This window comes from Bombina bombina, chromosome 5 (assembly GCF_027579735.1).
Source record: "Bombina bombina isolate aBomBom1 chromosome 5, aBomBom1.pri, whole genome shotgun sequence".
In the NCBI taxonomy this organism is placed as follows: Eukaryota; Metazoa; Chordata; class Amphibia; order Anura; family Bombinatoridae; genus Bombina; species Bombina bombina.
Window position 1 is genome coordinate 1136759295 of NC_069503.1, and position 27252 is coordinate 1136786546.

Consider the following 27252-nt stretch of genomic DNA (forward strand, 5'->3'; position numbering starts at 1 on the left):
AGCTGACAGCTCTATGCACTAGAGGTGGGCACTAGGTTAGAAAAGGGTGTTTAGAGGGAACATTTCTGGTGAGATAAAAAAAAGAATCTATTTGAGAGCTTTACTATATTGCTACCATCATCACAATAAATCTTAGAGTAAATCAAGGCTTTAGAAAGCTAAACTTTGATTCTCTGTTTTTGACATCTATTAGTATTGCTTAATTCACAGGAACGGCAGCTATTAATAGTACAACATGGTTCACTTCTCATATTTTACACCTTTAACTCAAAATATAATCCTCCATTAAATGCCAAATTGTGTAGTAAAGAAAATGTGCAGTGTACTTAAGTTTTTTGGTGTTTTTTCCTCTTCCCCAGATAGGGTAAAGTGCATACTGCAGGATCCAGAACAGTGACCCTGACATATGCTACACAGAACTGTTTAATCAGTGGAGGAGCTTATTTTTTATGTCTCCCACTGGCCACATCAAAATGACAGTTTAAATAGCTTTACTACATTCACTTTGTAATGTTGGGCTTAGCTGCTGATATATATTTTGCATATACAGAAAATGACTTTAATGTGCATTAATAGTTATTAGATTTTAGATATCTTTACTAAGCTGATCCACTAAAAACTCCAAAATACAAAATTTTACCAAAATTCATTACCTTTAAGCTGACTGATATATGTAGTGCAGCATTAACAAATTGTGCTTTTAGTTCCTTTATGTTAGATAATCAAATTCCATATATGTAATCTTTTCCATTAAAGAAGTATACATGTATCTTTTTATTTATTTATCTGTGATAGGGTTAAATCCATGTCGATAGTAATACTTCTATTACGATCTTATGCCGGCCCACTGGGATGAACTTTTTTATGACAATTTCAAAAAACATACAATCATTGTGTGTGCCATACGGCACTCGAATTCCAGCCCTTTGTCCTTGTCCTTTGCATAGAAAGTCTACGTAGAGTGGTGGGACTGCTCTCTAACGTCAGCCCAGCTGAAAAAGGTAATGAAGGGGGTGAAGGACGATACTGAGTGAGATTTCAAATCTTTGATTATCAAATACTTTCCTAAAAAATAATAATTATGCAGTTTTGATTGCAAACTAATAGATTTATTGTTGCCACCTTCTTAAAGTCTGAAATTTACCATTACTTGAAGCCCAAATTAACTTGGCCTTTTTTCTGAATATTTTCTAAAATGCCATCCTCTTTGAGAAACCAGTCACAGATTTAGTATTATTTTTCTATTTTGGTGAAAGACTGCACATTCTCAGGATATTTAAATACTATTGTGTAATTATCAGTTAAATAAATCACATAAATAAAATGATGATTAAACAGGATACCTTTCCTTATTGTTTCATGTACTGAATAGAAGACCAATTCAATCACGTCTTGTATTGATATTTACATTATTGAGTGGAGCACTAGCTGGTTTTATGGTTTCAGACAAGTTTCCAAGTTGCAGATTATGCATTTCCTTCACACAGTAAAGATGTTTTTAAACCCCAAACTTAGATAATTAGCAAATGTTTTGTTTCAAATCTAACTTTACTTTCTAGACCATGACAAAAGTTGCCATATTGATCCATATCACGGCTGGAGGGGTTATCATTTTCTATTCCTTGTTTTTTTGCATTGAAAGCCCTTTCTGTTACTAAAAATGGGCTGCCTTGAAAATATATGGCTATTAGAGATGCAACATTAATTACATTTAACCCCTTGGTTTCCAGAAAGGCATGCTGCAGGTCTCAGGTAGCCAAGGTCATGTGACATATTAACAACCTATAACTAAAGCTACTGTTATTTTCTGCACATACGCAGAACAAGACACCATAAACCATTACAGTTGCGCTGTCAGGCATCTCAGTAAAAGTTCTTTATGTTAGTGCAAGTAGGTCGTTCTAATGGCAAAAAGAAAAAACAAAACCAAGTCAGTAACATGATACAAATGTAATATAACGGGGCATAAGCAGTAAGTCACCTTAATGTCAGCTGTGGCAATAGGCCATGACTGGGCAACTCTTTTTGGTATTGCTAAATACCCTGTGTGAAGCAGTAGCATTGAAATGCTCTAAGTCCCTGAATAAAGCTAATTTGACTTTATACACAGAAAAAATGGACAGTGCACGCAAAGCTGGAGATTCAGAATAAAACCCAGAGGTACAAGTTCCCATCATGTCACACGAACAAGGTGAGAAGGATCAGCTGTCAGTTACTTATGAGATGTAACTTTCCAGTTTCTCAGTCTCGGATGTTTTGCTTCAGCTAAACGCGGAGTCACCACTGTTGTGCTTAGTGACAATTCTGACACCTGGGGTCGCACCTCTTTCCGTTCACGTTACACTGACACCCTCCAGTAGTGTCACCAGGACCCTAGTGACAAAATACACAAGCAAGAAGATGGTACAGGACAAAAACATAATTTATGTAAGAACTTACCTGATAAATTAATTTCTTTAATATTGGCAATTTGAGTCCATGAGCTAGTGACGTATGGGATATACAATCCTACCAGGAGGGGCAAAGTTTCCCAAACCTCCAAATGCCTACAAATACACCCCTCACCACACCCACAATTCAGTTTAACGAATAGCTAAGTAGTGGGGTGATAAAGAAAGGAGTAAAAAGCATCAACAAAGGAATTTGGAAATAATTGTGCTTTATACAAAAAAATCATAACCACCATAAAAAGGGTGGGCCTCGTGGACTCTTGCCAATATGAAAGAAATGAATTTATCAGGTAAGTTCTTACATAAATTATGTTTTCTTTCATGTAATTGGCAAGAGTCCATGAGCTAGTGACGTATGAGATAGCAATTCCAAAGATGTGGAACTCCACGCAAGAGTCACTAGAGAGGGAGGGATAAAAATAAAAACAGCCATTTTCCGCTGAAAAAATTAATCCCCAACCCAAAAAATAAGTTTATTCTCATAAATGAAAGAAAAAAACTTAAATCAAAAGCAGAAGAATCAAACTGAAACAGCTGCCTGAAGAACTTTTCTACCAAAAACTGCTTCTGAAGAAGCAAACACATCAAAACGGTAGAATTTAGTAAATGTATGCAAAGAAGAAGCTTCATTTTTAAAAACCCACGAAGTAGAGACTAATCTAGTAGAATTCTCTGAGACAGGGCTTGACCCGACTCCAAATAAGCTTGATGAATGAAAAGCTTTAACCACAAAGCCAAGGCAACAACAGAAGCCTTCTGACCTTTCCTAGAACCAGAAAAGATAACAAATAGACTAGAAGTCTTCCTGAAATCTTTAGTAGCTTCAACATAATATTTCAAAGCTCTTACCACATCCAAAGAATGTCAGGATCTCTCCAAAGAATTCTTAGGATTAGGACACATTAATAGAGAAACAACAATTTCTCTATTAATGTTGTTAGAATTCACAACCTTAGGTAAGAATTTAAAAGAAGTCCGCAAAACCGCTTTATCCTGATGAAAAATCAGAAAAGGAGATTCACAAGAGAGAGCAGATAATTCAGAAACTCTTCTAGCAGAAGAGATGGCCAAAAGAAACAACACTTTCCAAGAAAGTAGTTTAATGTCCAAAGAATGCATAGGTTCAAACGGAGGAGCCTGTAAAGCCTTCAAAAACTAAATTAAGACTCCAGGGAGGAGAGATTGATTTAATGACAGGCTTGATACGAACCAAAGCCTGCACAAAACAATGAATATCAGGAAGTTTAGCAATCTTTCTGTGAAATAAAACGGAAAGAGCAGAGATTTGTCCTTTCAAGGAACTTGCAGACAAACCTTTATCCAAACCATCCTGAAGAAACTGTAAAATTCTAGGAATTCTAAAAGAATGCCAAGAGAATTTATGCGAAGAACACCATGAAATGTAAGTCTTCCAAACTCGATAATAAATCTTTCTAGAAACAGATTTATGAGCCTGTGACATAGTATTAATCACTGAGTCAGAGAAACCTCTATGACTAAGCACTAAGCGTTCAATTGCCATACCTTCAAATTTAATGATTTGAGATCCTGATGGAAAAACGGACCTTGAGATAGAAGGTCTGGTCTTAGTGGAAGTGGCCAAGATTGGCAATGGCAACTGGACATTCGGACAAGATCCACATACCAAAACCTGTGAGGCCATGCTGGAGCAGCACAAACGATTGCTCCATGATGATCTTGGAGATCACTCTTGGAAGAAGAACTAGAGGCGGAAAAATATAAGAAGGTTGATAACACCAAGAACACCAAGGAAGTGTCAATGCATCTACTGCTTCCGCCTGAGGATCCCTGGACCTGGACAGGTACCTGGGAAGTTTTTTGTTTAGATGAGATGCCATCAGATCTATTTCTGGAAGCCCCCAAATCTGAACAATTTGAGAAAACACATATGGGTGGAGAGACCATTCTCCCGGATGTAAAGTCTGACGACTTAGGTAATCCGCTTCCCAATTGTCTATACCTGGGATATGAACCGCAGAAATTAGATAGGAGCTGGATTCCGCCCAAACAAGTATCCGTGATACTTCTTTCATAGTCTGAGGACTGTGAGTCCCACCCTGATGATTGACATATGCCACAGTTTTGACATTGTCTGTCTGAAAACAAATTAACGGTTCTCTCTTCAACAGAGGCCAAAATTGAAGAGCCCTGAGAATCGCACGGAGTTCCAAAATATTGATTGGTAATCTCACCTCTTGAGATTTCCAAGCTCCTTGTGCTGTCAGAGATCCCCAAACAGCTCCCCAACCTGAAAGACTTGCGTCTGTTGTGATCACAGTCCAGGTTGGACAGAGGAAAGAGGCCCCTAAAATTATACAATGGTGATCTAACCACCAAGTCAGAGAAAGTCGAACATTGGGATTTAAGGATATTAATTGTGATATCCTTGTATAATCCCTGCACCATTGGTTCAGCATACAATGCTGAAGAGGTCTCATATGAAAACGAGCAAAGAGGATCACATCCAATGCTGCAGTCATGACCTAAAACTTCAATGCACATAGCTACTGAAGGGAATGACTGAAGGTTCCGACAGGCTGCAACCAATTTCAAACGTCTCTTGTCTGTTAGAGACAAAGTCATGGACACTGAATCTATCTGGAAACCTAAAAAGGTTACCCTTGTCTGAAGAATCAAAGAACTTTTTGGTAAATTGATCCTCCAACCATGTCTTCGAAGAAACAACACTAGTTGATTCGTGTGAGATTCTGCAGAACGTAAAGACTGAGCGAGTACCAAGATATCGTCCAAATAAGGAAACACCGCAATACCCCGCTCTCTGATTACAGAGAGTAGGGCACCTAGAACCTTTGAAAAGATTATTGGAGCTGTCGCTAGGCCAAAAGGAAGAGCAACAAATTGGTAATGCTTGTCTAGAAAAGAGAATCTCAGGAACTGATAATGATCTGGATGAATCGGAATATGAAGATATGCATCCTGTAAGTCTATTGTGGACATATAATGCCCTTGCTGAACAAAAGGCAGAATAGTCCTTATAGTCACCATTTTGAAAGTTGGTACTCTTACATATCGATTCAAAATCTTTAGATCCAAAACTGGTCTGAATGAATTCTCTTTCTTTGGAACAATGAATAGATTTGAATAAAACCCCAGACCCTGTTCCTGAAACGGAGCTGGCATGATTACCCCTGATAACTCCAGGTCTGAAACTCACTTCAGAAAAGCCTGAGCCTTTACTGGGTTTACCGGAATGCATGAGAGAAAAAATCTTCTCACAGGCGGTCTTACTCTGAATCCTATTCTGTATCCCTGAAAGAAAATACTCTGAATCCAATGATTTTGGACCGAATTGATCCAAACATCTTTGAAAAATTTTAATCTGCCCCCTACCAGCTGAGCTGGAATGAGGGCCGCACCTTCATGCGGACTTGGGGGCTGGTTATGATCTCTTAAATGGCTTGGATTTATTCCAATTTGAAGAAGGTTTCTTGGGGGAAGGATTAGGTTTCTGTTCCTTATTTTGACGAAAGGAACGAAAACGATTAAAAGCTTTAGATTTACCCTTAGGTTTTTTATCCTGAGGCAAAAAAAAACTCCCTTCCCCCCAGTAACAGTTGAAATTATTGAATCCAACTAAGAACCAAATGATTTATTACCTTGGAAAGAAAGAGATAGCAATCTGGATTTAGAAGTCATATCAGCATTCCAAAATTTGAGCTACAAAGCTCTTCTAGCTAAAATAGCTAAAGACATAGATTTAACATCAATTTTGATATAAAAAATGGCATCACAAATAAAATTATTAGCATGTTGAATCAACTTAACAATGCTAGACAAATCATGGTCCGATACTTGCGCTAAAGTATCCAACCAAAAAGTTGAAGCAGCTGCAACATCAGCCAAAGAAATTGCAGGCCGAAGAAGATGACCTGAATATAAATAAACTTTCCTTAGATAAGATTCAAGTTTCCTATCTAAAGGATCTTTAAGAGAGTACTATCTTCCATAGGAATAGTAGTACGTTTAGCAAGAGTAGAGATAGCCCCATCAACTTTGGGGATCTTTTCCCAAAACTCCAATCTAACTTCTGGCAAAGGATACAATTTTTTAAACCTTGAAGAAGGAATAAAAGAAGTACCAGGCGTATTCCATTCCTTAGGAATCATATCAGAAATAGCATTAGGAATGGGAAAAACCTCTGGAATAACCACAGGAGGTTTATAAACAGAATTTAAACGTTTACTAGTTTTAATGTCAAGAGGACTAGTTTCCTCCATATCCAATGTAATCAACACTTCTTTTATAAAGAACGAATATACTCCAATTAAAAATAAATAAGAGGATTTATCAGTGTCAATATCTGAGGCAGGATCTTCTGAATCAGATAGATCCTCATCAGAGAAGGATAATTCAGTATGTTGCTGGTCATTTGAAATTTCATCAACCTTATGAGAAGTTTTAAAAGACCTTTTACGTTTATTAGAAGGCGGAATGGCAGACAAACAGAAAAATATTTTTTTGCCGCCAAAAAGTCCGGAAACGACACACTCGTGTCATAGATGACGCAACCTTGTGAAAGGACCCGGCGTCAACTAAGACGCCAGAAATGATGAATTTGCGCCAACGAACGTAACTTTGTGCCAAAAAATCATGCGCCAAGAATGACGCAATAAACTTTAGCATTTTGCGCCCTCGCAAGCCTTATTCTGCCCGCGATTTAGAAAAACGACAGTCAATTAAAAAAAAGACTACACCCCAGGTAAGAAATACATTTCTAAAAAATGCATTTCCCAGATATGAAACTGACAGTCTGCAAAAGGAAATATACTGAAACCTGAATCATGGCAAATATAAGTACAATACATATATTTAAAAAACTTTATATAAATACATAAAGTGCCAAACCATAGCTGAGAGTGTCTTAAGTAATAAAAACATACTAATACTTACCTGAAGACACCCATCCACATATAGCAGATAGCCAAACCAGTACTGAAACAGTTATCAGTAGAGGTAATAGAATATAAGAGTATAGGGCGGAGCTAAGCCACAGACCTAGATGGCAGCCTTTTTCTAGAGCTCCGTAGTCCCTTAACATTTCGCATAAAATTAACGCTCTTGCTATAGCTGAAATTAAAGAAAAAGCACACCGGTGTATCTAAGGTAACAGTTAGTGCATAAAAGAGAGGAAGTTACAAGGAGCCGCTTCCATAATCAACGCACAAGCCGGAGCTGCGGCCCAGCAAGCGCCTCGTGACATACCCAAAACTGAGCGCACAACCTGAAGCCAGTGATCATTTGTCCCCACCTCATGGTTACTGACCTGACAACCCGCTCGGACTTGCTCAGGTAGACACTGGAGGGTCCGGTCTGATATCGTCATTGCCAACTGAGACGCCGGGCCGCATCCACGTGATTGAATTGGGCCTAGCAGCCGAAAAGCATTACCCAGACCACGGAGCTGCCGCCAAGCTGATAACCGCAGCTTCATGTAAGTTACCGAAGTGGGGTCACATAACTTCCCGGGGAAGGGGAGCAGGACACTTAAACCGAAGCCCACATAAATTGACATAAGAGCACTGCTCAAAATCTAACACAGCAAATATTAAGCTGCAAAAGAAAATAAGCAGACTTTGACCCCATCAGAGAACTAATATACACAGTAGAAGGGTGCATAAATACACTGAACAGACTCAGGTTGATAAAACGGAGACCCACAGACTACTGTCCCTACACCCAGAAAAGGATACTTAAAGCAATCTACACAGACCCCTGTGAACTCTGAAAGGGAGGGGGCCCTGGGTGTCCATTACGAAGCTATATAGAATGACAAGTAAAAGAACTGCCAAGCTTTTGAAAAGCACACAGTCAACAGCTATGGAGAACTACTTTACACCAGCAGACCCTGGACCCACGACATGTAGCACAGGGCAGGATAACACCAAACATACAGCAGAGGTGCAGGTTCACGAACCTGAGGTGCAGATGAATGCCCCATCCTATATAACAAAAGAAGACATTAGACACCTCTCCTCAAAAAATGACATCAAAGTGGCCATGCAGGATTTCAAGGCCATGTTTGGGGAACTAAAAAGGGATATCACAACAGTCAAACAACGAGTCACTTTAATTGAGGAGAAACAAGAAACGTTAAGCTCTGATATGCAACACCAAAGCAGCTATATTCAGGCTCAAGATGGCACAGTGCAGGTCCTCATGGACCGTGTGGAAGACCTCGAAAACAGAAGCAGGAGGAACAACCTTAGGCTAAGGGGTATACCAGAAACGGTTGATCCCCCTGTCCTCCAGACCTACATTCAAGACTTTGTGAAACACCTTAAAAGAGATGATTCAGCGCCAGAAGTGCAGATTGAAAGAGCACACAGGGCCCTTAGGCCCAAACCGCCAAGCAGAGCTCCCCCAAGAGACGTTATAATGAAGCTGCTGTCATTCAAGGAAAAAGAAGAAATATTGAGACTAGCTAGAACCCAACAGCCCCTCAACTTTAGAGGCACAGAAATTCAAATTTACTCAGATTTATGCCCAACAACGCTCCAGAAAAGAAAAGATATGAGATTTGTGACAGCAGTCCTCAAAGACAAGAAGATCCCTTATAGATGGGGATTCCCAACCTGCCTAATTGCAACGAAAAACAACACGACCCATGTCCTTAAAACAATAGAGGACCTGCCAGGCTTCAATCAAGCACTTGGTCTTCACATTAATCCACCACAGGACATAGGTGACATCAGTCGCAGAGCACCAGGAAGGCAGCCCAGAGAAGATCACCCACCTGCAGAGCAATAGACTTTTGATTTTTTTTTTTCTTCTCTTTTGGGAAAAAAGGGAAGGGTAAAAGAGAGAATGAGAAAGGAAAAAAGGGTAAAGACTGCCAATGCTTAGGACTAATGTATTGCACTATGTACACTAACCAGACGAAAGACACAGAGGTGCCTATCAGGTCGTATGTTTTATTTGTTGTGCATTTATGATTGTCTGATTTATATTTGCCTACTGTATTACTAGTTTGTGTTCAAGTTTAGAAGTTAACAAGTAGAGCACTTAAACACGGTCTAGTGGAACAACTACACCCAATATAGCATTCATAACATTTAGAGTCACTTAAGAGAGCGGGCATACATTGCACTAGCAACATAAGAGCACGCTTACCAACCTGACACTTTGAAAAAGACCCCAACATCAGCGCCTACATCCCCTCCGATGTATTAGGACAAGTCACCTTGGATAAGACAGAGGGATTTCAATTAGTGGCACATAACCGGGAGGCCTTCATAGTATTAACCATGTAATTGTAATAACTGTACATGCCCGGGAAGTAACACAAAGCACTTGAGAGGCAGGTCTCTTAAACGTAAGATAAGCACATTCTATACAACAAAAAGGAAAGAGCTAGCAATAGGAGAAATTATATGTCAGCTCATTTATCTTAATAGTGTACATTGTGTTTGATTGATTTTATGGTTTGTTTGCATTGTATTGGCACTTATTCTCTCACACTCCAGTAAATTTAGTGTAACTAGAGAACGTTAATTTACTAAGTTATGTACATAAGTTCATATTTCCAGCGAAATAACAGGGACAATTACCCTCTGATTTGTTGAAGTAATTGTAAGAGTCAATACCATTGCTTCTTCTTGTCTTCACAGTGAAGACAATTAACCCCTGACCCTACTAACTCTTTACTTTTGGACTCACCTCTCCCTACTGGTTCACTACCCCTCCTTATCCTTACTAACACTACTCCTCGTATCTTCACACTTACACCTACCTTTCGCTCCCTTTCTCTCCTATCTCCCCTCCACCTATCCCCCTTTCACCTTTTAAGTTTGTTTTTTTTTGTTTGTTTTTTTTTCCTCTCTCACTCCCCTCTCCCCCTTTCCCTCTACCCCCTCATCTCATCTGCACTAGACCCCTTATACCCTACACAAAATCCTACACAAAATGACGCAAAGGCTGAGGAGGCGCAACCCACGACCAGTGGAGCTTATTACTATTAACGTAAAGGGTATGAACAGCCCCTCTAAACGCTCCATAATTGTCAGAGATATGCATAGAATGGGCGCAGACATAGTATTTGTGCAAGAGACGCACTTCTCAGCAAATCAGGAGCCACATTGGAACTCACACCGATACCCTAATACTGTTTTCGCTTCGGGGCCTCACAAAAAGAATGGGGTGGGAATACTTTTCAGTGCTAACACACCATTCCAGAGTATCCAAACATATAAAGATCCGGACGGCAGGTATCTAGTGGTTACAGGTTTACTACATCATAGACCTATCACTTTAGCGAACATCTACTGCCCGAATCACTCCCAGCACCTCTTCTTACCAAGAGTTATCCGTAAAATTCTAGAATTGAAGGTGGGCATCCTGTATGTTGGTGGTGACTTTAATGCATCTTTAGTCCCGCTTGTGGACACTTCAGATGGCCTCTCTAGCGTCCCGCATAAGACCTTGAAACGTATAATCACTTCTCTAACTGATTTAGGTATACATGACGTATGGAGGACACACCACCCCTCAGCTAGGAATTATACTTTCTACTCACATCCTCACAGAAAGTATACTAGAATTGATTATCTTTTTACAGACTCGATAGGCCTTACTATCACTAAAAGCAGCAACATCTACTCAATAACCTGGTCGGACCACGCGCCAGTGGGGTGTTCTATCCTGTGGCCCACTGTTCCAATCACGCCCTATATATGGAAGTTAGATGACACTCTTTTAGACGACCCACTATTCAGTGCAGAATTAAATAAGGCCATCATCGAATACTTCCACCTTAACGCAGACAACCATATACCAGACACAACGATTTGGGAGGCACACAAATGCACCATTAGAGGAATACTCATCAGTAGGGCAGCAAGACTTAAGAAAGCAAGACAGGAGAGATATCAAACTCTATTATCACAGGTAGAGAAGGCAGAACTTGACCACAAAGAGCAGCCAATAGATGACACACTCACAAGAACACTGACCATAGCTAGAGAAGGGCTGGTTAAATTCCTGCAAGAAGAATACCAGAAGCAAGCTCTTAAATTAAGGCAATTGTACTATGAGCAAGGAGACAAGGCTGGGAAATTATTAGCAAGGGCACTAGCACGTAAAAAACTCAAATCCCATGTCCACCAGATGTCAGACGAGGAAGGGAATATTAAAACAGACGCAAACTTAATAGCGGACACCTTTAGAAAGTATTATCAATCATTGTATAACATAAAACAGTCAAATAGCGAAGTTGAGAATCTAGCAGGGAGGGAACGGGAAGAGGCGAAGATAGTAGAGTACCTTGAAAAAGCTGAGCTCCGCAAAATCACAGAGGATGACAAAGAAATTTTGGACTCCCCTGTCTCTCTTATAGAGATTAAACAAGCAATTAAAGATCTTCCTACGGGAAAAAGCCCAGGACCAGACGGCTTCGGCCTTAAGTATTATAAAAAATATGTTGATATCCTAGCCCCAGAGTTATCAAGGATGTTCCAGACCCTATCAAACTCCCCAAACCTACCAAGCACTATGCTAGAGGCATATATTACAGTAATTCCAAAACCTGGCAAACCGCATGACAAACCGGAAAACTATCGTCCGATCTCACTTTTGAACTCGGACGTGAAAATCCTTGCCAGGGTTATAGCCAACCGCCTCAATAGGCTACTACCAACCTTGATCTCAACTGATCAAGTAGGATTTGTTCCAGCCCGCGAGGCGAGAGACAATACCCTGAAAATTTTGCAAATGATTACGTATGCCCAAGTTCACCATCAACCACTCGCCCTGGTCACAACGGATGCTGAAAAAGCGTTTGACCGGGTGAACTGGCTTTTCATTCGCCAAACGCTGAGGAGGTTCGGGTTTGGGAATAACTTTATAAATATGGTTATGTCTTTATACTCGAACCCAAACGCCAAAATCAGAGTCAATGGCACGCTCTCAAAGACTTTTGATATCAGAAACGGGACCAGGCAGGGCTGCCCCCTATCGCCGCTCTTATTCGCCCTCACCATTGAAGTTTTGGCGAGCAGAATCAGAGCGAACACTCGCATAAAGGGTTTCGCGATTGCAGGGACAGAGCATAAGCTCTCTATGTACGCGGACGATGTCCTACTGACACTATCGGACTCCCCCAACTCACTGAGGGAGGCCCTGTTGGAGTTCTCTGCCTTTGGCGAGGTCTCGAACTTCCTCTTGAACCCTCAGAAATCAGAGGTACTGAATATTACAGAACCAGCAGCGACTTTTGGCCCCCATTTGACTGAGTGCCCTATAAAGATAGCACAGCATACTATCAAATATCTGGGGATTCTTATCTCTCCTGACATACACGAAATCGCGGAGATCAACTATAAACTCATTCGGGACGATGTTATTAAAGACCTAAATAATTGGAAAAATAAAACCATCTCGTGGATGGGGCGAACGAGTGTAGTTAAAATGAACATCCTCCCAAGGGTGTTATACGTCATGCAAACAATACCGATTACCCCAAAGACACCATTCATCCAGCAAATACAGTCAGCCGTCGAGTCCTATATTTGGAATGGGTTAAAGCCCAGAATTAAAAGGCAAACTACCTACCTGCCCAGAGACAGAGGGGGGCTGGGTGTACCTCTACTGAGGGAATACCAACGAGCCATATCTTTGCAAAGATTGGTGGAGTGGAGTCAGAACCTATGCAATAAAGCATGGGTGCAGATAGATAATGATATTATGAAACGCAGCAACACTGGAGCTCAGGCCTGGGTCTCAGCTAAAAATCGCCCACCCGTAATACCGCAGTTCCCCTTACTCTCGGAAGTGTTTTCAACATGGGACAGACTAATTAGAATAGGCCCACAGCTATCGTCACTACACTCACCAAACACACCCGTACGGGAAAACCCGGATTCGGGAATCGAGAGCACCCCACATACTGTGGGAACACACTACACACTGCGGGAGATCTCTATAGCTAATATTTTGCACCAGGGGAAGCTCAAAACCCAGGCGGAGCTGGTTGAGTGGGCCCCAGACATTTCACCTCGTGGTTTAGGACGACTCAGATAAAACACTACTTTGACACACACAAAGATAAGACGGCACTATCTAGGAATAGATCACCATTAGAGATCCTTTGTGTGATGCCACAAACACCAACCCACCTCATTTCAAGGATCTACAAACTTCTTATATCAAGGGAAGGAATCACCCTTCCGAGCTACACGTTAGCCTGGCAGGATGAGTTGGAACAGGAGATAGAATATGGTGACTGGCTTAAGATCTTCGGGAGAGCTAGGAGAGCGTCCATATCCATGAAACTGCAGGAGGCCCACTATAAATTGCTTAGCAGATGGTACCTCACTCCCCACAGACTGCAAAAAATCTACCCCCACGCAAATGGGGGGTGTTGGAGAGGATGTGGAGGAGAGGGAACTCTTCTTCACATCTGGTGGAGCTGTCCACACGTAGTTTCCTACTGGGAAGAGGTGCTGGGAGACATGAGCAGAATTCTGGGATTAATCATTCCACCGAAACCCTCATACCTGATCTACCACGAACTCCCCAAAATAGTGGGGGAACACAAATATCTGCTGTTCCTGCTCATGTTGAACGGCGCAAAAGAACTGATTCCTAGGCACTGGAAAACAACCCGGACACCAGGACTGTCAGAATGGAGAGTCAGGGTAGGGGACTTACTAAACCTTGAAAGATATCACTACCTTAAGATTGGTAAACTTGCTACTCATGAGATGATGGCCCTGACTTGGGCAGGTAAGGGACTATAAAGCAATGCAAGAAAGGCACCTACCGAACTAACAGAAATCAGCTTACGACAATTGACATAAGGCAACCCTTGCCTACTGACTCCCCTCCCACCTCCTACCAGACTACACTCCCTCTTATCCCCTCTTCCCTCTCCCCAGCACCCTCTCCCTTTCCTATCTCCCCTCTCCCTCCCCTTTTTTTTTTTTTTTTTTCCCTCTCCTCCTTCCTCTTCTCTTTCTCTTCTCTCCCTCTCCCCTCTCTCTCTTTCTTCCTCTCCCCCTTCCCCCACTCTCTTGAATATTAACACCTCTTTCCCATAATTTCATTTTCACTTGCCCTGCGCCCATAAGGGCGACAACCTCAGGAACTTGATACTCAGCGAAATGTCTGAAAAAGCTGAGGTCATAATTGTTACAGTTTGTATAATCCTGATGTTAAATTTCAATGAACATGTTACCATATATATGTTATTTATCCCACACAACGGGTTTTATTACTTGTTGTAACGAGCTCAAAGTCCAGCTTTAAAGAAGCTCGAACAACCTAGTATCCAAACACTATTGCCTTGTATAATATAATAATAATATGCATATGTACATTGTGTTAATTTATGTATTGATATTTTGCATTATTACTTTGTTGTAAAGCTTCCTTATTTTTTTTTTCTCATAAATAAAGCTTGTTTGAAAACAAAAAAGAATATAAGAGTATATCGTCAATCTGAAAAGGGAGGTAGGAGATGAATCTCTACGATCATTAACAGAGAACCTATGAAATAGATCCCCGTGAGGAAAACCATTGCATTCAATAGGTGTGTCATATTTATTGTGCCTGCCTACTTCTCTCATCTATCCTTTTCAAGTACCTGCCTTTTCACTTTTGGCTCTGACACCTCCCATTGATATTTACATAAAATGCCACAAGCATTCACTGCTTGGAAATTGCTACACAAGCTGTATGCTTCACAGCCGCACTTACGGTACAACTCGAAACCACAGCTGCGCTCCTACTGCAGCATCCTCCTCTCTCGGAGGTAGCGGTGACGTCACACGCCAACGTACCCGGCCGCGCCGAACAGACTCCTCACAGCTCTGCAAACGGAGCAAGCAACCCTCGCCTACTCCGCTCCTTGGAAGCTAATCTCCCGACTATAATTACCAAACCTGTTCCCTTACTAATCGAAGTAAGTCAATATTATCTGATGCCTCAATAGAAAGTAGATGTTGCTGCTCAAACCACACTTGTCTAAAAAACCCAGATCTTGATCTTTTCACTTTGTTACTTTTATGAAATCTGAATAACAGTTACATCCTCATTTCCTCACTACTATGTAACTGTCAGACTGATACTTATATTTTGGTACTCTCTGACTTAGTACATAATTGGAGCCTATTTGTACTATAGCTATTTTAGTACTGTCTCAGTATTTCAGCCTGGAATACATATTGCAATTGATATCATACTGAACCCAGGTGTAGAGAACAAATACTGAGCTGGGCTGAAAGCTCAACTATCTCAGCCATTTGTACTCTAGGACCTAATAAGTGCATTGGCTTATTCTGCTACCCTCGCTGCGCCCATTACTGTTAGCAGTTTGCCACATACACTTAAAACAACACCTCTAGGCTGCAGTTGTGGTCCTTATGCTAACTAAATCCATTTTGACTTGCAGGGAAATACCGAATTAAATAAACCCTGACAAGGTGATACTCCCTTCACATCCTTCTGACATTCACTGTACTCTGAGAGGAAACGGGCTTCAAAAAAGCTGAGAAGCGCATACCAATGTGGAAATCTTAGCACAAACTTACTTCACCACCTCCATAGGAGGCAAAGTTTGTAAAACTAAATTATGGGTGTGGTGAGGGGTATATTTGTAGGCATTTTGAGGTTTGGGAAACTTTGCCCCTCCTGGTAGAATTGTATATCCCATACATCACTAGCTCATGGACTCTTGCCAATTACATGAAAGAAATGTTCTATAAAGAGACCATAAAATGGAGAGAATTACTATTATATGCACACAGATAATATCTTAAAGTGTAGTCTTACTACATACAACAGGACAACAAACAGAATATTACGGTATTGATACATCCTCTGTAAATATTCTTATACAATTATTATCTGACTTCAAGATGAAGAGTGTAAGTGTAGAAAAGAAAGTAAAAACATTATAAGTTAGAATTAGTTGATAAGAGATATCAGAGAGTAACCGGAGACACAGGATGTGAAAATAGCACCTGACATCAGCTAGACCCAAACTGACTTTGTCTTCTGCTTGTCGACCATAGAGAACAGGTCCTGACAACTCACTGGACTTAACATCTCCTCAACCATTTCAGACCACAGAATACATTACAATAATAACAGAATACAAACTACTGACCAAGCCGTGCTAAAGTGTATGATCACAGAACCAAAAGCTAATTGTATTATACACAGATGATACAACAGTGAGAAAACCAGACAAAGGTCTTACCAATGGCCCCCACCGAGGACCCTTTGTCACCCAGCAAATCTCTGTTTGGCACATGGTACAGCGGATCCAGTCGCAGCCGTCTTTCTTCTGGACAATAATCTTACACACAGGGCAGTACATTGCCTCGCCCGTCTGCACCAGCGTCTGATGAGGAAGAAGACTTATTTAGTTTTTTTTATCATCTCCCAAATGTCATCAAACTGTATCAGCTGAGAGAGACTCCACCAATACCATCCAACCGTATCAGCTCAGAGAGGCTCCACCAATACCATCCAATCGTATCAGCTGAGAGAGACTGGTAACAATACCATCTATGCCCCAAAATCACATAACCTCTTATCAGATGGCACATAAGAAAAACTGCTTAATATCTCTTGGTATTAAATAATTAAAACCAACCCAGCTATCACTACATATAATACAGGAAAGTCTGAAAATTGTTTTTCTTCTCTCTCAGATTATCTTTTTTCTGATTAAAGGGACACTGCAATGTAAACTTTTTTTGTCCCTTAATATGTCCCCAAATACTTGTTATACCAGCTGTACAAAATGAAATGTATTGAAAAGGAGAAGTTAATTGGAAAGTTGATTAAAATTGTTTGTTATATCTGAATAATAAAAGTTTAATTTTGACTTGAATGTCCCTTTAAATGTTGTGTGACGGCTATCTGTAGCAGCCTAAAGTCAGAAATATTTTTTTAATCTTTTAGACTTTTATGGTGGTTTTTGCTTTTACTACAAGTTATTAAAGCTCATCAATGTAATATCTGAAATGCAGTTAACACATTTTAAATAACATTAAAACCATTTTGCAATATACAGGTAGCCCTCAATTTGTGCCATTTCACAATAACGCTTGTTCCCAGCGATCATGTGACCACTATTGAAGAAGTTGTTCTGCAGATTTCTTAGCTGAAAACAGAAGATTTTTTGCCACCTGCATTTATAGTACAGCAATGTCCAGTGTACAGCACGTGTAATACCGTGTACAGCACATGTAATACTGTGTACAGCACGTCTAATACCGTGTACACCACATGTAATACCGTGTACAGCACGTCTAATACCGTGTACCGCACATGTAATACCGTGTACAGCACATGTAATACTGTGTACAGCACGTCTAATACCGTGTACACCACATGTAATACCGTGTACAGCACGTCTAATACAGTGTACAGCACGTCTAATACCGTGTACACCACATGTAATACCGTGTACAGCACGTCTAATACCGTGTACAGCACATGTAATACCGTGTACAGCACATATAATACCGTGTACAGCACATGTAATACCGTGTACAGCACATGTAATACTGTGTACAGCACATGTAATACCGTGTACAGCACATGTAATACTGTGTACAGCACATATAATACCGTGTACAGCACATGTAATACCATGTACAGAGCATTTAATACTGTATTCAGAGCATTTAATACCTTGTACAGCACGTGATACAGTGTACACCCCATGTGATACCGTGTACAGCAAATGTAATACCGTTTACAGCACCGTGTACAGCACATGTTCTGTTTTTACACTTACAGCATTAATTTCAGGGCTTTAAAGTGAATGTAAAATTAACCCTACTGGCACACAGCATTGGATAGACTTTTAAAAATTAGGCAGAGTTGAATTCATAATTTTTTTTATATTAATTTATTTTCTCCAACTTTTACCTTTTTACAGCTCTAACGATAAGCGCCGCTCCTCCGCCCGCCATATTGTATAATTGATTGACAGGTGACAAATCTTCAAACAACTAATCCTTGTTTCCTCCTCCCGGGCCGTGACGTTTGTGCAAAGGGGCTGAACACCCCAGAGGGAAACAAGGATTAGTTGTTTGAAGATTTGTCATCTGTCAATCAATTACACAGTATGGTGGGCGGAAGAGCGGCGCTTATAGATTGAGCTGTAAAAAGGTAAAAGATAGAAAAGGGAGAATGTTTGCTCAAACTCCAGAGGTGCACTAGGCGCCAAACAGATGAAAAACAAACGATGGGCGAAGATCAAAAGGCTGCTCTCTCGGGTAAAACGACAACTGCCAAAACCAATCCTGAATGGAATGAAAAAGAGGCGCCAATAGGGTGATAACGTATATATGCAAAGGTCAATAGCAGCAAGCGACGATGATTATACTCACAAACGAAGCGGCACTGATTTGCGCCATTTTAATTAAAACCTTTTATATATACCCCTTTGGAGTCCACTCCTGTGATTTCGAATTCTAGCTCTTGGGTTCAGTGGTTATTGGATGTTTATACCACCCGCCCTGTGTGTCTCACCAAGTATTCACTGAATACGGGCATTCCACTGTGCTCCTAAGGGAGGAAGGTGTGTACCCAGATCGTCTGTGGATTGGTGGAGCGACCTAATTGGCTGAAGTGTCCCACGTGACCGTCTGGAGTTTCTATCGAGTGCTGGTCTGCCGGGCGACGAACAGGTCCCGGTCTGCTGTGTCTGGCGCAAATCAGTGCCGCTTCGTTTGTGAGTATAATCATCGTCACTTGCTGCTATTGACCTTTGTATATAAGTTATCACCCTATTGGCGCCTCTTTTTCATTCCATTCATCATTGGTTTTGGCATAAAGGTAAAAGTGAGAGAAAATAAATAACTATAAAAAATTTGATGAATTAAACTCTGAATAATTTTTAAAAGTCTATTCAATGCTGTGAGCCAGTAGGGTTAATTTTACATTCACTTTAAAGCCCTGAAATTAATACTGTAAGTGTAAAAACAGAAATATAAAAATATTTGTTATGCTTGTGAGCTACGTCACTATCCATCAATAAGGTAGCAAGTTCTGTTTATCAGCCAGTGAGCAGTCATTTTATAGAAATATAATTATTTTTTAAAGTCTATCCAATGCCGTAAGCCAGTAGGGTTAAGTTTACATTCACTTTAAATACAGCATAATATAAAATTACATAATAACACATAATATATATTAACTTATAATATAATATTACATAACACATATAATATATATTAAGTTAAACAATATACTATTACATAATAACACATAATATATATTAATTTATAAAATAATATTACATAACACATATAATATATATTAAGTTACAATATAATATTACATAACACAATATATATTAATTTATAATATAATATTACATAATAACACATATATATATATATTAAGTTACAATATAATATTACATAACACAATATATATTAATTTATAATATAATATTACATAATAACACATATAATATATATTAAGTTACAATATAATATTACATAACACATAATATATATTAATTTATAATATATTACATAATAACACATATAATATATATTAAGAAACAATATATTACATAATAACACATAATATATAATTTATAATATGATATTACATAACACATAATATATATTAATTTATAATATAATATTACATAATAACACATATAATATATATTAAGTTACAATATAATATTACATAACACAATATATATTAATTTATAATATAATATTACATAATAACACATATAATATATATTAAGTTACAATATAATATTACATAATAACACATAATGTATATTAATTTATAATATAATATTACATAATAACACGTAATATATATTAATTTATAATATAATATTACATAATAACACATATAATGTATATTAAGTTACAATATAATATTACATAACACATAATATATATTAATTTATAATATAATATTACATAATAACACATATAATATATATTAAGTTACAATATAATATTACATAATAACACATAATATATATTAATTTATAATATAATATTACATAATAACACATAATATATATTTTTTAAAAGTCTATTCAATGCTGTGAGCCAGTAGGGTTAATTTTACATTCACTTTAAAGCCCTGAAATTAATGCTGTAAGTGTAAAAACAGAAATATAAAAATATTTGTTATGCTTGTGAGCTACGTCACTATCCATCAATAAGGTAGCAAGTTCTGTTTATCAGCCAGTGAGCAATCAATTTATAGAAATATAATTGTTTTTTAAAGTCTATCCAATGCCGTAAGCCAGTAGGGTTAAGTTTACATTCACTTTAAATACAGCATAATATAAAATTACATAATAACACATAATATATATTAACTTATAATATAATATTACATAACACATATAATATATATTAAGTTAAACAATATACTATTACATAACACATAATATATATTAATTTATAAAATAATATTACATAACACATATAATATATATTAAGTTACAATATAATATTACATAACACAATATATATTAATTTATAATATAATATTACATAATAACACATATATATTAAGTTACAATATAATATTACATAACACATAATATATATTAATTTATAATATAATATTACATAATAACACATATAATATATATTAAGTTACAATATAATATTACATAACACATAATATATATTAATTTATAATATAATATTACATAACACATATAATATATATTAAGTTACAATATAATATTACATAATAACACATAATATATAATTTATAATATAATATTACATAATAACACATAATATATATTAATTTATAATATAATATTACATAATAACACATATAATATGTATTAAGTTACAATATAATATTACATAACACAATATATATTAATTTATAATATAATATTACATAATAACACATATAATATATATTAAGTTACAATATAATATTACGTAATAAAACATAATATATATTAATTTATAATATAATATTACATAATAACACATAATATATATTAAGTTACAATATATATTTTTTAAAAGTCTATTCAATGCTGTGAGCCAGTAGGGTTAATTTTGCATTCACTTTAAAGCCCTGAAATTAATGCTGTAAGTGTAAAAACAGAAATATAAAAATATTTGTTATGCTTGTGAGCTACGTCACTATCCATCAATAAGGTAGCAAGTTCTGTTTATCAGCCAGTGAGCAGTCATTTTATAGAAATATAATTGTTTTTTAAAGTCTATCCAATGCCGTAAGCCAGTAGGGTTAAGTTTACATTCACTTTAAATACAGCATAATATAAAATTACATAATAACACATAATATATATTAACTTATAATATAATATTACATAACACATATAATATATATTAAGTTAAACAATATACTATTACATAACACATAATATATATTAATTTATAAAATAATATTACATAACACATATAATATATATTAAGTTACAATATAATATTACATAACACAATATATATTAATTTATAATATAATATTACATAATAACACATATATATTAAGTTACAATATAATATTACATAACACATAATATATATATTAATTTATAATATAATATTACATAATAACACATATAATATATATTAAGTTACAATATAATATTACATAACACATAATATATATTAATTTATAATATAATATTACATAACACATATAATATATATTAAGTTACAATATAATATTACATAATAACACATAATATATAATTTATAATATAATATTACATAATAACACATAATATATATTAATTTATAATATAATATTACATAATAACACATATAATATGTATTAAGTTACAATATAATATTACATAACACAATATATATTAATTTATAATATAATATTACATAATAACACATATAATATATATTAAGTTACAATATAATATTACGTAATAAAACATAATATATATTAATTTATAATATAATATTACATAATAACACATAATATATATTAAGTTACAATATATATTTTTTAAAAGTCTATTCAATGCTGTGAGCCAGTAGGGTTAATTTTGCATTCACTTTAAAGCCCTGAAATTAATGCTGTAAGTGTAAAAACAGAAATATAAAAATATTTGTTATGCTTGTGAGCTACGTCACTATCCATCAATAAGGTAGCAAGTTCTGTTTATCAGCCAGTGAGCAGTCATTTTATAGAAATATAATTATTTTTTAAAGTCTATCCAATGCCGTAAGCCAGTAGGGTTAAGTTTACATTCACTTTAAATACAGCATAATATAAAATTACATAATAACACATAATATATATTAACTTATAATATAATATTACATAACACATATAATATATATTAAGTTAAACAATATACTATTACATAATAACACATAATATATATTAATTTATAAAATAATATTACATAACACATATAATATATATTAAGTTACAATATAATATTACATAACACAATATATATTAATTTATAATATAATATTACATAATAACACATATATATTAAGTTACAATATAATATCACATAACACATAATATATATTAATTTATAATATAATATTACATAATAACACATATAATATATATTAAGTTACAATATAATATTACATAATAATACATATAATATATATTAAGTTACAATATAATATTACATAACACATAATATATATTAATTTATAATATAATATTACATAATAACACGTAATATATATTAATTTATAATATAATATTACATAATAACACATATAATGTATATTAAGTTACAATATAATATTACATAACACATAATATATATTAATTTATAATATAATATTACATAATAACACATATAATATATATTAAGTTACAATATAATATTACATAATAACACATAATATATATTAATTTATAATATAATATTACATAATAACACATAATATATATTAATTTATAATATAATATTACATAACACATAATATATATTAATTTATAATATAATATTACATAACACATAATATATATTAATTTATAATATAATATTACATAATAACACATATAATATATATTAAGTTACAATAAACTATTACATAATAACACATATTATAAATTAGTTTATTATATAATATTATATAACACATATAATATAATATTACATAATAACACATATAATATAATATTACATAATAACACATAATATATATTAAGTTACAATATAATATTACAAAACACATAATATATATTAATTTATAATATAATATTACATAATAACACATATAATATATATTAAGTTACAATATAATATTACATAATAACCCATATTATAAATTAGTTTATAATATAATATTATATAACACATATAATATAATATTACATTGCTAATGACAGGGACCTGGAACCTAACTCATTCACTTCCTATTGACTTACATTGTATAACTGGGTTCATTATACATATATTTTTTTACAACTGTCTCTTCAGGAATAGAACCCCGGCGTAAACTGAGGGCTACCTGTACTCATATCTGTAAAGATGCTTATGTAACAGCTATGGCCACTAAATGTTAAAGGGATATGTAACCAAAAAATGTTTATATTGTGATTAAGACAGAGCAAACCATTTAAAAAAAAATCCAATTTGCTTCTGTTATTAAATTTGCTCTGTTGCCATGGTATTCTGTGTTGAAGAGATACCTAAGTAGGTACCTGGAGCCCTACGTAGCAGGAAATAGCGCTGTCATTTAGTGCTCTTGCAAATGGATAACATTTTTGCAAAACTGCTGCCATATCGTGCTACAGAAATGTGGGGACTCTTAAACTTTATCAACAAAAGAGAACAAAGAAAAAAAGATAATAGAAGTAAAGTAGAAAGTTATTTAAAATCACATGATCTATCTAAATCATGAGAGAAACATTTGGGGTTTCCTATCCCTTTAATGTGTAATTGATTGTTGCTGATACACCTGTAGGTCTCCCTTGTTTGCTTCATTATTTAGTCTTTTATCACATTCGTTTTGTGAGCTATCTATATGCCTTGCAAAAGTATTCACCCCCCTTGACTTTTTACCTATTTTGTTACATTACAGCCTTAAAGGGACAGTCAAGTAAAAAAAAACTTTCATGATTTAAATAGGGCATGCAATTTTAAACAACTTCCCAATTTACTTTTATCACCAATTTTGCTTTGTTCTCTTGGTATTCTTAGTTGAAAGCTAAAACTAGGAGGCTCATATGCTAATTTCTTAGACCTTGAAGACTGCCTCTAATCTGAATACATTTTGACCACTAGAGGGTATTAGTTCACATGTTTCATATAGATAACATTGAGCTCATGCACGTAAAGTGACCTAGGACTGAGCACTGATTGGCTAAACTGCATGTCTGTCAAAAGAACTGAAATAAGGGGGCAGTCAGCAGAAGCTTAGATACAAGTTAATTACAGAGGTAAAAGGTATATAATATAACTGTGTTTGTTGTGCAAAACTGGGGAACGGGTAATAAAGGGATTATCTTTCTTTTTAAACAACAAAAATTCTGGTGTTGACTGTCCCTTTAAGTTCAATGTTTTATTAATCTGAATTTTATGTGATGGATCAGAACACAATAGTCTAAGTTGGTGAAGTGAAATGAGAAAAATATATACATAAAACTATTTTTTAGAAATAGAAAACAGAAAATTGGCATGTGCGTATGTATTCACCCCCTTTGTTATGAAGCCCATAAAAAGCTCCGGTGCAACCAATTACCTTCAGAAGTCACATAATTAGTGAAATGATGTCCACCTGTGTGCAATCTAAGGCCTAGATTTAGAGTTCGGCGGTAAAAGGGCTGTTAACGCTCCGCGGGCTTTTTTCTGGCCGCACCATAAATTTAACTCTGGTATCGAGAGTTAAAACAAATGCTGCGTTAGGCTCCAAAAAAGGAGCGTAGGGCATTTTTACCGCAAATGCAACTCTCGATACCAGAGTTGCTTACGGACGCGGCCAGCCTCAAAAACGTGCTCGTGCACGATTCTCCCATAGGAAACAATGGGGCTGTTTCAGCTGAAAAAAAACCTAACACCTGCAAAAAAGCAGCGTTCAGCTCCTAACGCAGCCCCATTGTTTCCTATGGGGAAACACTTCCTACGTCTGCACCTAACACCCTAACATGAACCCCAAGTCTAAACACCCCTAACCTTACACTTATTAACCCCTAATCTTCCGCCCCCGCTATCGCTGACCCCTGCATTAGTTTTAACCCCTAATCTTCCGCTCCGTAAACCGCCGCAACCTACGTTATCCCTATGTACCCCTAATCTGCTGCCCTAACATCGCCGACCCCTATGTTATATTTATTAACCCCTAATCTGCCCCCTTCAACGTCGCCGACACCTGCCTACACTTATTAACCCCTAATCTGCCGAGCGGACCTGAGCGCTACTATAATAAAGTTATTAACCCCTAATCCGTCTCACTAACCCTATCATAAATAGTATTAACCCCTAATCTGCCCTCCCTAACATCGCCGACACCTAACTTCAATTATTAACCCCTAATCTTCCGATCGGAGCTCACCGCTATTCTAATAAATGTATTAACCCCTAAAGCTAAGTCTAACCCTAACACTAACACCCCCCTAACTTAAATATAATTTACATATAACGAAATAAATTAACTCTTATTAAATAAATGATTCCTATTTAAAGCTAAATACTTACCTGTAAAATAAACCCTAATATAGCTACAATATAAATTATAATTATATTATAGCTATTTTAGGATTAATATTTATTTTACAGGCAACTTGGTATTTATTTTAACCAGGTACAATAGCTATTAAATAGTTAAGAACTATTTAATAGCTACCTAGTTAAAATAATAACAAAATTACCTGTAAAATAAATCCTAACCTAAGATATAATTAAACCTAACACTACCCTATCAATAAAATAATTAAATAAACTGCCTACAATTACCTACAATTAACCTAACACTACACTATCAATAAATAAATTAAACACAATTGCTACAAATAAATACAATTAAATAAACTAGCTAAAGTACAAAAAAACATAATTTATGCTTACCTGATAAATTCCTTTCTTCTGTTGTGTGATCAGTCCACGGGTCATCATTACTTCTGGGATATAACTCCTCCCCAACAGGAAATGCAAGAGGATTCACCCAGCAGAGCTGCATATAGCTCCTCCCCTCTACGTCAGTCCCAGTCATTCGACCAAGAATCAACGAGAAAGGAGTAACCAAGGGTGAAGTGGTGACTGGAGTATAATTTAAAAAATATTTACCTGCCTTAAAACAGGGCGGGCCGTGGACTGATCACACAACAGAAGAAAGGAATTTATCAGGTAAGCATAAATTATGTTTTCTTCTGTTATGTGTGATCAGTCCACGGGTCATCATTACTTCTGGGATACCAATACCAAAGCAAAAGTACACGGATGACGGGAGGGATAGGCAGGCTCATTATACAGAAGGAACCACTGCCTGAAGAACCTTTCTCCCAAAAATAGCCTCCGAAGAAGCAAAAGTGTCAAATTTGTAAAATTTGGAAAAAGTATGAAGCGAAGACCAAGTTGCAGCCTTGCAAATCTGTTCAACAGAGGCCTCATTCTTAAAGGCCCAAGTGGAAGCCACAGCTCTAGTGGAGTGAGCTGTAATTCTTTCAGGAGGCTGCTGTCCAGCAGTCTCATAGGCTAAACGTATTATGCTACGAAGCCAAAAAGAGAGAGAGGTAGCAGAAGCTTTTTGACCTCTCCTCTGTCCAGAGTAAACGACAAACAAGGAAGAAGTTTGGCGAAAATCTTTAGTTGCCTGCAAGTAGAACTTGAGGGCAC

At 36.2% G+C, this 27252-nt stretch overlaps 1 protein-coding gene across 1 annotated transcript in view; it reads right to left on the minus strand.

Moving 5' to 3' along the window:
• Nucleotides 1-755: 755 nt before the first annotated feature.
• Nucleotides 756-27252, minus strand: part of LOC128661747 (ranBP-type and C3HC4-type zinc finger-containing protein 1) — a 122754-nt gene continuing 96257 nt past the window's right edge. Inside the window, exons 6-7 of the mRNA XM_053715967.1 lie at nucleotides 16687-16830; nucleotides 756-2373 (exon numbers count right to left, since the gene is read on the minus strand). Of these exons, the coding sequence (XP_053571942.1) occupies nucleotides 2293-2373; nucleotides 16687-16830 (225 nt within the window). The 3' untranslated portion in view covers nucleotides 756-2292. The remainder of the gene's footprint in view (nucleotides 2374-16686; nucleotides 16831-27252) is intronic.